We start from the raw sequence: 16954 nt of genomic DNA on the forward strand, positions 1-16954 counted from the left end.
GTGGTTCACGTTTTGTTACGCTTAATGCGCCTTATAGTCTGGTGCGCCTTATATATGAAAAATGATCGAAAATTGACAGTGCGCCTTATAATCAGGTGCGCCTTATAGTGCGGAAAATACGGTATTATGCAGCGTTATGAGGAATTTAAATCATACGACAGCAAAACACGTGATGGAAACATACAAACACCGGCGTTGGACCCGTGTCTGCTGAAGCCGGTCTTGCTCATCTCCATGGATACAGACAGGTTTAATGCCTGACCAGCCAGTCCCTCCCACATTATGTTAGAAGTCTGTCAAAACGTGTTGGGAATGGCTGGTCAGGCAAATACTGTAGGACATTTACAGCAAAGCGATACCGTCTCCATGCGGCGTTCCACTCTGATTCCCGCCGCTCTCCACCCGACAGTTAACTGCCTCTTTTTTTTTGCTTTCTCTTGTTGTCTTAACCATCAAATTAAAAAAACTGCATTGTCAACGGATCGACCGAGCGCATATCAGGGCTCTGGACCGTGACTCAAGTCCAGGCCGCTTAAATCTATTCCGATCACAACAGGAGCTGAAGGCAGCGCTAATTCACAGAGTAGTGGCTCGGATGACTGAGCTTAGCCAGGCACCAATGAAATTTTAATGAGGTGATTAACCCCCCAGGGCAAGAGTCCGAATCAGCCACGTCTGATATTTGCAATAGTGGTGTTCTCTACGGCCAGTCAGAAAGTCCTCCACGTGTCCTTTAAGACTCACGCGAGGGAAATACTTGTTTTAACTGGACAAACACAAGTAAATGTATTAAACTGACAGAGGAATTCAGCAGGAACTACATCTGGAACGATGTGCCGTTTTGTCTGAGGACAAGCAGCACTTTTATATATGAGAACTGTAGAGTTTATATGAGAACTGTAGAGTATATATGAGAACTGTAGAGTATATATGAGAACTGTAGAATATATACAGAGTATATATGAGAACTGACTGAGAACTGTAGAGTATATATGAGAACTGTAGAATATATACAGAGTATATATGAGAACTGACTGAGAACTGTAGAGTATATATGAGAACTGTAGAGTATATATGAGAACTGTAGAGTTTATATGAGAACTGTAGAGTATATACATTGTATATATGAGAACTGACTGAGAACTGTAGAGTATATATGAGAACTGTAGAGTATATATGAGAACTGTAGAGTATATATGAGAACTGTAGAGTATATATGAGAACTGAGAGTATATATGAGAACTGTAGAGTATATATGAGAACTGTAGAGTATATATGAGAACTGAGAGTATATATGAGAACTGTAGAGTATATATGAGAACTGTAGAGTATATATGAGAACTGTAGAGTCTATATGAGAACTGTAGAGTATATATGAGAACTGTAGAGTATGAGAACTGTAGAGTTTATATGAGAACTGTAGAGTATATATGAGAACTGTAGAGTCTATATGAGAACTGTAGAGTATATATGAGAACTGAGAGTATATATGAGAACTGTAGAGTATATATGAGAACTGTAGAGTATATATGAGAACTGTAGAGTATATATGAGAACTGTAGAGTCTATATGAGAACTGTAGAGTATATATGAGAACTGTAGAGTATATATGAGAACTGTAGAGTATATATGAGAACTGTAGAGTATATATGAGAACTGAGAGTATATATGAGAACTGTAGAGTATATATGAGAACTGTAGAGTCTATATGAGAACTGTAGAGTATATATGAGAACTGTAGAGTTTATATGAGAACTGTAGAGTATATATGAGAACTGTAGAGTATATATGAGAACTGTAGAGTATGAGAACTGTAGAGTTTATATGAGAACTGTAGAGTATATATGAGAACTATAGAGTATATATGAGAACTGTAGAGTTTATATGAGAACTGTAGAGTATATATGAGAACTGTAGAGTTTATATGAGAACTGTAGAGTATATACATTGTATATATGAGAACTGACTGAGAACTGTAGAGTATGTATGAGAACTGTAGAGTATATATGAGAACTGACTGAGAACTGTAGAGTATATATGAGAACTGTAGAGTATATATGAGAACTGTAGAGTATATATGAGAACTGTAGAGTATATATGAGAACTGTAGAGTATATATGAGAACTGTAGAGTATATATGAGAACTGTAGAGTATGAGAACTGTAGAGTATATATGAGAACTGTAGAGTATATATGAGAACTGTAGAGTATATATGAGAACTGTAGAGTATATATGAGAACTGTAGAGTTTATATGAGAACTGTAGAGTATATATGAGAACTGTAGAGTATATATGAGAACTGTAGAGTATGTACAGAGTATATATGAGAACTGTAGAGTTTATATGAGAACTGTAGAGTATATACAGAGTATATATGAGAACTGTAGAGTATACATCCACATGTTGTAGTGCGTGGGGTCTGACCTCATTTCTGTCCCCGGCTGGAGAACAGGAATTGCTGAAAACCACTTTTTAACTGATTCCGTCTGTTTTATTGGCTACATATTTCTTTCTATTAAACCTGCCATGCCTGATTTTCAAACCGTGAATGTAGGAAGTCTGTAATTAAATCTACCTAACTTGCTCTCACAAACACTTTGGTGCATAACTTATAACTTCTTATGCACTGATCTTTTTGTCCACTCACACAGCTTTAAAACTGAAGCAAGGGGGACCGTTCTTGCACAACCAATCAGCTCTCATCCCAAAGCATCATACAGTGTCGAGTTAATATGTATGAAGAGGTCGGATTTTTGTCACAAACTTCTGTTTTTACAATACTCTTTCTGGGAGGAATGAGGGAAGTTGGATACCTCAGCTCTTACTGTTACTATTAACACTATTGTATTAATACTGCTGTTACTACCACCACATACATATACCTTTTCATACAAATCAGAAGGTGGTTGGAATCCGCTTCCAACTTTGGGCTGCTGTGTCCTCGCACAAACCACTTAATTCACTTAAAAAATTCAAGAATGTGTTAAATTGTTGCATGTGCTGACGTGATGTGAAGTGGTAAAGACACATTTCACGTGACAGAATCATCTCTTTCCTGCTGCTTTTTGACGTACACAACACGTGCCCAAAGATGCTGATTTGCATTTCACCCAACAGCTAAAATGCCAAGAATCAAATGAAAAAGTCCAATGAAAATCCAAGCAACTCAATTGAACAGTTGAATACAAGTGCCTTCACCATGCCTGAGGTTGTGCATGCAACTTTCACTGAATGAAGCCATGACGACAAGCAGCCAGGTCTCGAATCCACTGTTAATATTCAAATGTTTCGGTTCAAAAGTCATTACAGATGCAGAAAAAGAACAGCACAACAAGCAAATGAGCAAAAGAAACATGGAGCACACAAGGCTAACGTTAGCATCGAGCACGTCGCACTGCTAACAGCAAGTTCACCACAGTCAAGACTTACACATAATAGTCATTTTTGGTCTTCACTTCTGTCTGCAAACTGTGAATTGGTAAAGCACACATAGTATATTCTTAACGCTAAAGCAAAGTAGCTAAAAAGTACATTTTGTTGGTTAGGTAGAAGATGGAAAGATCATATTCAGACCCATAATGGCGTCTTGGGAGGGGCTTGTCACTGCTGAGCCGTTCTCACTGTCAGATCTCCTGTTCAGCACCGGGATCTTTGGGAGAAATTTGTACAGGTTAGCACATTTTTACATCATTAAATACAGGAAATAAATGATTTTTTGGCTGTTGGGTGAACTTGGTTTGTTTATAGAGTGCTCCAGGACGGTGCGATGAATCAAAGTTGACTCTTTGTTGGCAGATTGCAGATAATTGCTTGGTTTTAGCTAATGGACTTGGATTAGCGTCAATCCTGGCAGATGAAGCATAAACTAGAAGTGGGCAGTATATCGAAATATCGTGAATGCTGATTTGAAGATACGCAAGAAGGTATAGAAACTTTCAATATCGGGTATATCGCTTATGATAGAAATGACAAATTCAATAAATACTTTACTTTACACGCTTGTTTTAGCACATTTCTGATGGATTGGTTAAGATTAAGTTAAGGTGCACTTTATTGTTCACATAGGGACATTTGTAGGACTACATTCGCTGGATTTTTACCTATTGTGCATGTTTTTGGGTAAATGGGGAAGCTAGAGCTGGAGCAAGTAGGAAGAACATGCAAACTCCGCACTTAAGGGCCTGGTTGGTACGGGAGTCAAACCCGCCACCGTTGTCAACATCACCCACCTCTACTTGGAGCAGTATTCAGACTTTGGAGGATCAAATTGAATCTGCATTAAATGGTACTAAAGTGAAAAGCACGTTATTCAAGCTGACGTCAGATTCTTCCTGGTTTTTTTTTCATGAGCGTCATCATTCACTTGTTTTACATTAGAAATCATAAAATCGAATTGATCATGAAGAGGAAAGAAAAGGTAATACATTTCATCCCCATGTTGCCATACCCTACATCCTATTTTTTTTTGTTGGTGTCCGTTTCTTCTAAAAATTCCTTTTTTATTGGGAGTTATTTGTGTCTAAATGGGTAAAGGGATCTTTTTTATTATCTTAACACAGGCCTTTTTCAATTCTATGGTTCTGCAATGCTAAAATGGGTCACAGCCAACACCTACCAAATCAATACATCACGTAATCCCATGGGCTCTATACTGTGCGCTGCATTGTTGGATTACCTTTGGGTCTCCGGTAATGTCTGTGTGTCCTTGTAGGTCACTGAGAGACATTCCAGGACATGGCATTGAGATACAGGAGCGCACTGCATCATGGGGCTCTCTCCTCGTAACGGCACTGTAAGAAATACACATTCATCAGCGAAACCGTCCATAGACAAAGCCCCAACATGCCTGGAGTGGTTTCAACTGATGGATTAACTTCTGTCCCTGAAAACCTGGCACGGATCTTTATAAAATGTGTCACAACTTGTTTCGGGGCGAGAGTGACTGATGCGTCTAAGATAGTTTGATAGATATAACCATCGAAGGCAGTAAATAATAATATTGGTCTAAGTGATATGGACCAATTTATTTGATTAAAGCTTGGGGCAGTGATGAGATGGAGATGTCAGTAGTTCGTAGAAGTGGAAGAAGAGAACTCAAGGCAGGTTTAAAAGTGAAGTGGTGCAGAAGAGTATTTGGTTAATTGATAATCGGGATAATTTAGATCACAATGTTATCGGAAGAACATGCTACCATGTCGCATACATAACATGTTGTATGAATGAATATCAAAAGCATTAATTTCTTACATTTCTTTGCCTTCACTTTTCCGCCTCTCTCTCTTCTTGTCGGCCTTGGTCTGCTTCCCTCCGAGCAGCGAAGTGATCTTCTGTTCCCTCTTCTCCTCCTTCACTTTGGGCGCTTCTGTCTTTTTACTTGGCGCTGGCAGTTTGCTCTTTCTAAACCCGAACCAATTCGCCAAACTTGACCCTGATTTTGGCTTCACTTGGTCCGTGGTTCGCTCTTGCTCTTGCGACTTGTGTAAGTTTTCCTCAATCCCAATCATAACTTTCTCTTCAATTGTGGTAATGGTACTTTGTCTTTCCGGTTCTTCCGACACCGGTTCTTCCGATACCGGCTCTCCGAACGCGCTCGAGAACTGTTGTTCGATTTGCAGTCTTCTCGCTTGTTCTCGTTGCAGTTTTAAGCTTTGTAGCCTTTCGCTGGACGACCCCAAATGGGACGGGGCAGCCAATCCCTCTTCAATTAAAAAGTTGTTCAAGAGCGATCGATTCATGGGGCAGTGGTAGCTACTTGAACAACTCATACTGCCTGGAAGAACGTCACCGAGGGAATTTAGCGAACATCCCGAGTGGGTTTTGATTTGCGTTCGTACTTTGCCAGATCGATTGAAACTTGGTCTATCCATGTAGCGTGCGCCAAAACTTTGACTTCGTGCTTTAGCGCCGTTCATACCCAGTACAGGCTTGAAAGGAGGTCTAGTCGATACAGAAACTGATCTTTTGAATAGCCAACCCTCTTCGTCAAACCCCCAATCCAACATCACGCCATGTTCGGGAGCCAGTGGTTGCCCGCAAGGCTCCGAATCCAACGAATTACAACGCATGTCGACTCTACGGCGAGCTTTTTCGTCTTGCATCTTTTGTGGGTCGCAAGAAAAAGTTTGAAATGTTTTGAGGCATTTTATATCATCTTTGCCTGCGCGTTCAAAGACAAGGAACGTATTGCTGTCTTGTCCGGCGATCGCTTCGTGTGACTTTGCGTTGACTGGGACTGCCATTTTAACACCTCTGGACCTTGAACCTTGCGGGTTGTGCACAATGCCGTGATAGAACACATTCGAATAAGTGTGTGGAAGCGCCTCGGAAAGCTTTGGCTCACTTATGCTTTGTTGCGATCGTTGCAAGATATTTTGACTTGCCAGGATAAAATGCGGCCCGTTTTCGTTGTGGCAAGTGACCGCCGGTGGTACAGCCTGCGATTCATGAACCTGGAATATTCTCGCCGAACCGATATGCGTATCAACTTTTGCATATAGATTGTCTTGCCCGCAAAGTAGCTGGTTGGATTTGGCTGAATTTGACATTTTCACCCCAAGCGGCATTTGCGTTTTGGAGTCTGAGCTTGATCTAAGAAGCAGTGACGTGCTCCGTCCAGGAGGAAGCGGCGGAGGAGAGGGAGACCTACGGTCTGAATTGGGAACATCGTAATCCTGTCGCCTTTGCTTTCGTGGCGAACAGAGCAAATTATCGTAGACCCCATCTTCATTCGCCTCGTTATTGGATTGACATCGTGTGATTTGCATCGGGATCTTGGTTGGGCTTTTCAAACCTTCTTGCGGCTTAAATGGCTTTGAATTCTTCACCGGAGACGCCAGAGGAGATCGATTTTGCACACTATCAAGAGATTTTGAAGTCGTCACCACTTCATGTTCCTCCCGTTCAATCTTACCGACTGAATTTTTGCCTGCACTGTGAGTTTTGCTATAGCTTGTGCGTTTACTTGCGCCGCTTTGCCCAGAGGGACTAGCTTGCCCTTTTTGCTTGTGATCCTTGATGAGCTTTTGATGCAGCGGCGAGTGAGTGTGTTTCGCTTGATCTTGTCCTCCATCGGCGCTCTTGCTCCTCAAAATGAACGCCCTCCTTGCTGAATCGCTTATATCCAGCCTTTGTCCCGGTTGCGAAGATTCAGTTGTTCCATTTTCCTGGGTTTCCACTTGAATTGCTTGGTCCCTACGTTGCGGTACTTCCATCGACGAACTCCTTTGCCTCGCTTCATTACTCAGGGCCCTGGTTGCAGCGCTTTGAATACTTCCTTTCTCCACCTGTTTCAGTCCACCTTGCTGCTTCTTAACCTGATCCAACCTGGACTTTCTGTCGGTTGTCTTTTCTTGGTTATTATTCTTGTCACTTAGCTTCAAACTTTTTTGCCGTTCTAGTGAATTGTCGTCCCCCGTTTGCAGCAAGCCATCTGTCGGGCTGACTCCTGGTTTGACCGTGGGCAAAAAGGAGAAATTATCAGTCACCGGGGAAAGCAAAAGGCCAGTATTTCCGGCTGCTTTCGAATCGCCGAGTTTTTCCAAGCTAAGTAGCTCCTTGGTTGGTTGCTCGCCAGCTTCACTATAAGCCACGTTAGCCGCTACCTCCACAATAACGTCTTTATTGGCCTTGCTGGCAGGAGTCGCTTGCTTGGTAGCGCTGACTTTCTGACCGCACTTTATCCCAAAAGAGTAAATCCCTTCATTAGACGTCATGCAGTCCTTGCAGTGCGGTGCGGTGGGAAGTAAGGAAGCCTCTTTGGGACACATTTGAAGACGTTTCAGTCCTTTTAGAATGTGGCCCTCTTTCCAGCCAAGTTCCGTTGGTTCAATGGGAGCCGACTTGTTACTGGAGAATGATCCACTGCTCAGACGCTTGTCCCGACCTCCACCACACTGTAAATACAGAGAACATTTTATTACACAAGCCCTTGTTTGTAATTGATCACTTTGACCATTTTACTTCTTCTCAAGTTCAACTGTCACACTTTTAAGCAATGGTATAGAAGCAATAGATGAGGTATTACAAGTAGCATGCACGGACAAATACAGTAGCAGTAATAGAAGTAGTATGAATTGTAGTTGTAGAAGGTAAGAGTAGAGGGGTTGACCCTTCCAGGAGGGGCGTGGTTAGAATAGTTTTGCACAGTCTCATACTAATATAAATATAAACGTTCAATCACATTCATTTTATTGAGGCAGCAACATAAAACTGTAATTTTGATGTGTGAAGGATGCAGCCAAATCATTGCTGTTTATATGTTCATTAAATTTGGCAACGAGTCAATATCTAACTTCTAGCACTATTTTGGAAAGTTTACATATTAATGTAGAATTATAGCACACTGGCAGATTTAAGACATGTTTGTTACCTATTACTTACGGAGCTGATCGCCACATCAATAAACTAAACTACTGCAAGTGGTCTACTTTTTCTAATGAGGCTCTGGTGTCACTTCCGTGTGGTCGAGTGGTTGTCAGTCGCCAAAACGGCCCTGGTTTTTCACAGTTTGTGCTGATTAGAGGCTAACGCTAACTCTCCCATTGAAAACGCATTGGAGCTGACTTATGGAGCTATTAGAGTGCAGGCCCTGTTCACAAACGCCACACGGATCTATCACTAACGGTAGTACAAGCTGTAATAGTAGTAATGGCAGTATCAGTGGTGGTGCTGATAGAGTCTGATTGAAGCCTTTACCTGTTTGGATAAGCCCCGCCCCTCTGCCCAGGTGTGTGACCCGGATGAGTACTCGCTGCAGCCGCTCGACAGGGACAGGTCGCTGCCACTGGTCCTGGGGCAGGTGAGGCTGAGCAGACTGGGCCACCTGCCGACCGCGACGGCTTTACCGTTCCTCTGCAGGTCCTGGAGGAAAGAGGGATGATGAATGGTTAGCTATAATACAAAGACATATTTAGCTTCGTGCTGCGTTACACCACACAACTATTTGATTCAACTCTTAGTAATAACTGTCAATTTTTTCAATTTTAAATAGGTTAATTTGAGGGTGTCATTTATTTTAAAAACCAGGTTCAGGCTGGTTGATTGGCTCTGACTTCAGCGCTCAATGACGCCATGTCACGCTACATTTCATTTCATTCGTCATATTTTAGACCAAAGATTGTTTTTTTTCCACGTTTTTTTTTATATTTTATTTTTTCCAATTTTATAAACAAACGATAAAACGTAACACAAAAAGAGAGTGAATGAATTCAATGAAAACACAAGTAGTCATCAAATAGACATAAATACAAACAAAATCACGGCACATTTATATTAAAATAAGAAGATTGTTTCTTTTTTCATACCTGACTGCGAACTCAACTCAACATAACAGGGATGAAATAAAAACAATACTCTGGTCTGAAAAAAGAACCCTTTAAGATAAATTCAAACTTAAATTATCCTTACTGGACTATTAAGTTTTGTCGATTAAAATGTTATTTGCTTCGGATAACACAACACGATTACATGGAATAAGATAACATACCATCTACTTTTCTTGTTTGAGTCACATTTCATTTATAATCTATTTGTTATTATTGAGCCATTCGGTCCCATAATTACCTGTGTAGAAACTATAAAATGCTTAAGGTTTTGAGACATTTTTACATAATTATTTCTAAAGAGAATCAAACAAACACAGCTGGACTTAGTTACTTAAGTAAACCTGCCCGTGTTTGCTCAATTCCCCTTAAACAAACAGAATAAACATAGTCTAAATCATGCATGCAAAGACACTTCATGCATCAATTCACATTCAGAACATCTTCCCTCTTTTACTCCGCACCAAACCAATATTTCCTGATGATACGTTTTCCCATATCTATTTCCTTTTACCCAATATCGTTCCACTGTCTGAACAATATATAGAACAGTTATTTTCGGGGCCCCAGAGCGGTCTATTTGTCCCTGTCACGCCTCTCTGTGAATCAATATACTGGACACACGGCTGTCTCTTCTCGTCCCCAGGCTTATTGAAAAATGAATTGACGTTTTCCACTCTGCAGGTTTTATGGCTCAGGTTTTAAAATACAAAGTGTTGTTGTTGGAGTTGTGTCCGAGCCGAAAGTACGTGGGAGAGCGAACAGAGTGCTGTGTGAGACGTAATGAGTGGGGAATTGAATGGATCAACTTTGGAGCTCGGATCGTGGCAGGTGGAGACGTCGTCGATGAAATGGTGGGAAATTTTATCGGGAACGTGATCTTTGGGGTCTAAACACCGGCGATGGTGATGAATGGGAGGAGACACAGAGGCTTGACTGCTCTTAGTTTGATTTATTTCATTTATTTAACCTTTATTTATTCCAGGTCGGTCGATTGAGAACAAATTCTCATTTACAACGTCGGCCCAGTTCTGCTTCTGTAACTGTGGAACGACTGGAGTGTAGCATTTACCCCTCGATGTGTACATTAAACAGCTGGAAACGTAGTCAATATAAGTGGGATATATGGTTATAATAAAGTTGTGAATAATATTGCAGTGACATGATCAGGTTTTTAAAGAAATATCCTGGTATTTCTTTCAGGGCCGCTGTACTGAGCATGAGCAAACTCAAGAAACACACTGGGCAGCTCATTTCCCAGGTCGACTCAAACTTTTTACCGGGGCTTTTTAATAAAATGTTGTCCTCATAAACCATTAAAGTCATCTACTGTGCAATACAGCCAATGTGTGTTTGCCTCTCAAACTAAAGAGACGCTGTGGGCCACATTTTTCCACTGCCGTATCTGTGCCCAAGTTGTTATAATTGCCACTCTAAATGTGCAGGATGTTCAGATTCGGCATGGCAACGGGGAGATGGGTTTCCTGGTTTCTCTGAGCGCATGTAAACATCATGTCCAGAACACTGTCGTCACCAAACGCTCAAACCGACGCTCAAACCCGGGATATTCAAGCCCATGTAAACACACTAGAGGAACAATAACTTTAGATGCAAAAGTGACTGGGCGTATGTTAAAGAGCAAACAGTTAATGAAGCTATAGATGCAGCATTTCAAGCAAATATAAAAATGCCAAAATCCCACCAAAAGCTCAGCAGATCCCATTATGTCCCCTTTTTAAATACCGTACTTTTCAGATTATAAGTTGCACCTTTTTACATAGTTTTGGCCGGGGTGCGACTTATATGTGATATTATTTGTTATTTTCACACTGACAACCACAAGAGGGCGCTCTAGGCTCTAAGTGACACAGAAGAAGAACCTGCACTTCCTCTTCTTCTGGAGTTTGTGGAGTTGTTTAGAAGTGACACAGAGGAAGAAGAATTCAATGGATTTAGTGATTTGGGGTAAAACTGATGCTTTGGTAAACTTGTTAGCATGTTCTTTATGCTATAGTTATCTGAATAACTGTTCATATGTTACGTTAACATACCAGACACTTACCACAGTTCTGTCTGTGCCTCATGTAGCTGAAGGTGTTAGCGTTAGCATACGTCATGTAGCTGAAGGTGTTAGCGTTAGCATACGTACAATTGCATTTCAAGATTAAACGTCTGTTCTGGTTTTAGATTTGATTAAATACATTTCAATTTATACTCCAGTGCGACTTATAATCCGGAAAGTACGGTACTCATAAATCCATAGAAAAGTTCATGTGCAAAACCAGAGCAAAGGGCTCATGCGTACGTCCTGCAGCACTGGTGGAGCAGTTGCTTATGTCCATATATAGATATAAAGTACATTTATACTTTTGCAGGCTCGCTACAAAACGCCAATGGCCGAAAACTCAGCTTTGGTGTTTCATTTTGTCCCAAACTAGACGAGTTAAAGCCTGATTTTCAAACTGTAAAAGTGGAAATTCAGTATTTAAATCTATCTAACGTGCTCCTCGCTCCCACAAACCCTCTGACACATGGCTGGTATTCACATGCATGACTTTACCGACAGCTTTTTCAGACAATAAAGTGAAGCGTGGTGGAAATCCAACACACTATCATCCCAAAGAGTTATATATATATATAATTCTAACAAAGCGGCACATTGAAATATACTTTACAAGGAAAAATCTGACTGTACAAGAGAAATGTTGGTACTGCAGCTTTAAGAGGCAAAAGTAGTTAAAGTGACAAGAAGTAGAGACAAGTATAATGTCATCTGAATTAGAAAATGCTTAGTCCAACTTTCATTCGTTTGTAAATTGTTGTAGTTGTAATTTCAGTTTATACATACACTTTTTTGTGCTTAGCTCAAATCACCTGTTTACTGTCTTTAACATTGTCACTTTTAGATTGAAATATTCTGTCATTGCATTTTACAAGTGCTGTATAAAAACGTAACTTTTAACACAATCATGGTATAATAACTATAAACTTTCACTCTCACATATTTCCACAAGCAAAACTGAACAGTAGAAATACAAACGCCAGGGTGGGACTCTAATTAAATCACCGTGAAATAACAACCACTTGTCACACATTGTTCTTCGGTCCACGCCTTTGATGTTCCAACTCTTCTGATTGCCTCAGTGTCAACACTCCGTGAACTCCTGCAAAGCGCCAATAAACAGAGAATAGAGAATGGTGCAACTTCATTACTTTTAGACAGAGCTCTGATATCTGAGGACAGCGCGTTCTTCTAAAATGTCATCCGCGGATAATGGACAAAGTTTGTGTCCGAAGTTTTCAAAGCGGTGTTGAAAGAAAGAAGCACAGATTAATGTTTTAACGAACGCTTCTGTGTTTTGGATCACACTTTTCCAACAAAGGAGAAGACTTTAATATTAGACGGTTTAATGCATATACTGCGCAATCTGCCTTTAGTTCAGCCGCATTCCTTCTGTGTTATGCCTAAGACAGACTTCAGCGTAGTACTTGGAGTTGGGAATTGTGTCCTCTGCGTTTTAAAGGTGCATTATGTCACTTTTTAGGTTTTGACACTCTGCCACACTGACGTTTACCCGGGCTGTGCATGTCAGACGTCGAGGTGGGAAAAAGAAACACCCGAGGAAACTCAGACACTTCTCACGATGAGGCAAATGTAAACGCTGAGCTGACGGCCGAAGTCAACAAGTAGCACATACACAGACTGATGCAAGTTAAACAGGTATAAACTAGTCTGCGCAACGAAATGTTTTGAATTCTGAAAACTCACTGATTTACCAATTATTATCAACGTTGTACCAAAAAATGTAATTAAAAAATCCTCCAAAGAAACAAAAATCAGAACATGTTGTGCATTTAAATGTCGGACAAAAAAGTAAGTTGAGTTAGTTTATTTTGTAGCAAAGCGGGGCGAGCGGCGCTTCGTTAGCCTCGTAATTACCTGAGGGTTTTTATTTATTTCTGCTGTTTTGGTGAGTTCTATTAGAGTTTTGAAAAAGTGTCTGAATGTGTAAGAGAAGAAAAGAAAAATAAAGATTGTTTTGTTGTTTCTCATTGGACACTAAACTTATGCACAACCCAAATGGTGAAATAAAACCATTAAAAACAATTAAATTCACTTTTCTAAATATAAAAAAAATCATTTCAAGATTGCTTTGTGTCACTGGTGAAGAGCTGTGAAAGTTGAGACCGACATTAAATCAGATTTAAGTTTAATAAATATTGGGAGGAGATACATTGTGATATTTTTCTTTTAATATCTTTTGTTGTCGATTTGAAACTCTAAATCTTTTTGTTTTCATGCTCAGTCTATAAATGATTCACATAAATTAGTTAGTTTATTTTGAAGCAAAATAAACTAACTAACTTAAATAATTTTTTCACATCAAGTCAAATACTGTATTTTCCGGATTATAAGTTGCACCTTTTAATATAGTTTTGGCCGGGGTGCGACTTATATGTGATATTACAGCTTGTGGAGTTGGAGAAGAAGAATTCAATGGATTTAGTGATTTGGGGTAAAACTGATGCTTTGGTAAACTTGTTAGCATGTTCTTTATGCTATAGTTATCTGAATAACTGTTCATATGTTACGTTAACATACCAGACACTTACCACTGTTCTGTCTGTGCCTCATGTAGCTGAAGGTGTTAGCGTTAGCATACATACACCTATTCACCATGTTCTCTCATCTGTTATTGTTTTAAACTGCATTTTAAGATGAAATGTTTGTCCTTGGTCTTGGATTTTAGCAAATAAATGTCCCCAAAAATGCGACTTATACTCCAGTGCGACTATGTGTTTTTTTCTTCTCGATTATGCATTTTTTGCCAGAGCGACTTATAGTCCGGTAGTAAAAATCCGGTAGTCAGATTTTGTTTTAAATAAGTTAAATAATCTAGTTGTGCTAAGCTTTTGCTCTGAAAGACTCCCAACCTTTTGGATCTATTGAACAATGACCGTTTCATCATTCGATTTTCTAACTTTTCTAACTTTCTCATTAATCCCGTTCATCTCCGAGCTTCACAAAAAATGCGCCGAATTGAAAAATAAGTAGAAATCGAAATGCAACTGACCAACTCCTAAACGTACTTCCCCGTGACGCCGCAGCCGCTCCTTCTGCAGACGGCGACCCGCGGCCCTTAATGCCACGACCTCATCTAAAAGCGCATTGATCGCTCGCGCCGCCGCTTCCTCTCAAAGTTGTTAGTGTCATCCTTTCGCAATAATTAACGTGAATGGGAATTAATTGCGCGGGGGAGCTGGAGACTCAACTCATTTGCTCCATTCATTGATATGTGCACTTGTATTACTTGATTGCGCGCGGTCTTTTCAATCCCGGGACGTCGCGAGCGAAAGGAAACGGCGCCGGGGGGACAACCTCTCGACTAATTACGGGGATCGCGTCGGGGGTTTATCGGGGGATCTGACGCCGGCGATAAAGTTGAACAAAGCGCTCAATCACAAGTGTCCGTGGAGCTGAAGGCCAAGGTCAATGCGCCGCGTGTGTTCAAGCACAATGCGACCTGTGATTGGAACAATACGACTTGAATAACGTCTTTGGGCGCCTCGTGTGGCCGGAGCGGGGCGAGCGGGGCGAGCGGGGCAAGCGGCGCTTCGTTAGCCTCGTAATTATCTGAGGGTTTTTACTTATTTCTGCTGTTTTGGTGAGTTCTATTAGAGTTTTGAAAAAGTGTCTGAATGTGTAAGAGAAGAAAAGAAAAATAAAGATTGTTTTATTGTTTCTCATTGGACACTAAACTTCTGCACAACCCAAATGGTGAAATAAAACCGTTAAAAACAATTAAATTCACTTTTCTAAATATAAAAAAAAAACAAAATTAAATCTGATTTCAGTTTGATAAATACTGGGAGGAGAAACATTGTGATATTTTTCTTTTAATATCTTTTCTTGTCGATTTGAAACTCTGAATCTTTTTGTTTTCATGCTCAGTCTAAAAAGGATTCACATAAATTATTAAAAAATGTTTGAGTGTAGATTAAGTTTATATTGGATAGTGATAATAAAATACTAAAATAGAAGCATACAGAGACATCTACAGACACAACTTACTGTGGAAGTCATGTTTGCATTGGTTTATTCAACTTAAACATCGACATTTGATTAAAAAAGGTTGCACAACGTCAACATTCAAATAACAGACTCTATGTTTAGAGCCTGGAAGATTGAAGTGATCTGAAATTAAATCTGAATAAAACTGAAGATAAAAGATGATATTTTAGACACCAGAGACACAGGGATTAAAAGTGGCTGTAAAATGTTTTCCAATTGTCCAAGAACTGAACCAAATATCTACAGATGCAGCACAAAATAAGACAATAAGACAAAATAATCATAATAATCATAATAATAACTCAATATGGAGAAGAAAAGACTTTTGCTTGTGCAGTTATGCTTTGTCCCTTTATTGTGATTTGCAAAAGGTTTTTATTTGAACATCTTTGGCTGCCTGAAGGTGAAATTATGATTTGGCTGTATAGAAAATAACTCTTTACTTTTGCTGTTTGTATATCAAGCTTGGGAGAGACAACAGTAAATATCCAGTGTTCCGGCGTCTGATGCACGATGAAGACGTCTGTTATTATGTGTTTGTGGAAAGCATTTTATTTTCAATTTGCTCTTTTAAAGTCCATTTTACCTCGATCGTTTGTGTTTTTTACTGTCATTTTAATGCATCTTTTCCTGTTCCGTAAAGAGCTTTGAATGAATCATGCTCCACAGATAAACTGGTCGGAGCCGGGATCAAACTGTTTGACATTTGGAGATGAGAAGAAATTGTTGCACAGTTTATGAAAGAAAAACGATTGGGACAAAAGGCTTAACAGTAAAACATAACTAACATTAAAACATACTTGATTTTTTACACTTTAGTTCATTCTTCCTTCACTTCCTTTTCACACGCTCGGTAAGAAACAAGACTTAACATGGAGATTTTGAAGAGAATCATGAGTTTAATCTAATTTACACAACTCTAACAAATAAATACTCTGTTTGCAGGTACTTTTCTGTACTTTTTTTTTAATGTTTTAATTTATTCAAATAACAACAAATACTGACATAACAATACAGCCTCAAAACAAAACTAAACTATAATATTCCACCTTCACCACATATTTACACACAAAAAAGACAACTAAAAGAACAAAAACCTGACTAAATAACATTGATACATCATAAATCAGAAAAAATAGTAATAATCTAGTTGTTTTTGCATGACCTCCTGTGCAGTTGCAGTCGTTTAAGTGCAGTTTGGGTTCGATACGTGCAAATATACCTCATCGTTTTTGACAGCGTTTGTTGCCCCGCCCTCTTTTCGCTCTGCCTTTTATCTATCGCACTCGCTCGCTTCAACAATCCCTCCGCCGCGCAGACCTGGCGCGTGTCTTTCATGCTGTGCTCCGGGTTAGACTCATGGTTAGTCCAGAAAGCGGCTGCTCGTTTGCTCACAGGCGCCAGATAAACCCAGCACATTTCTCCTCTTTGCACCTCTTTGTCAGCTTCAGACCTGATTTTAATTAGATTTTGTTGATGGTTTTTAAAAATCTGTGAATGGACTGGCTCCTCCCCGTCTCTCTGTGCTTTTATCTGAATATGTTTTAAATCTTTATTGTA

General features: G+C 39.9%; 1 protein-coding gene across 1 annotated transcript in view; it reads right to left on the reverse strand.

The window, feature by feature from the left end:
• Positions 1–16954, reverse strand: part of LOC140359271 (uncharacterized) — a 64861-nt gene that overhangs the window by 12980 nt on the left and 34927 nt on the right. The window contains exons 7-10 of the mRNA XM_072444129.1: positions 8696–8860; positions 5249–7893; positions 4677–4791; positions 3575–3650 (exon numbers count right to left, since the gene is read on the reverse strand). Of these exons, the coding sequence (XP_072300230.1) occupies positions 3575–3650; positions 4677–4791; positions 5249–7893; positions 8696–8860 (3001 nt within the window). The remainder of the gene's footprint in view (positions 1–3574; positions 3651–4676; positions 4792–5248; positions 7894–8695; positions 8861–16954) is intronic.

This window comes from Eucyclogobius newberryi, unplaced genomic scaffold (genome assembly GCF_026437365.1).
Source record: "Eucyclogobius newberryi isolate DKJ021-1_F unplaced genomic scaffold, fEucNew1.0.hap1 SCAF_14, whole genome shotgun sequence".
NCBI classification, from domain to species: Eukaryota; Metazoa; Chordata; class Actinopteri; order Gobiiformes; family Gobiidae; genus Eucyclogobius; species Eucyclogobius newberryi.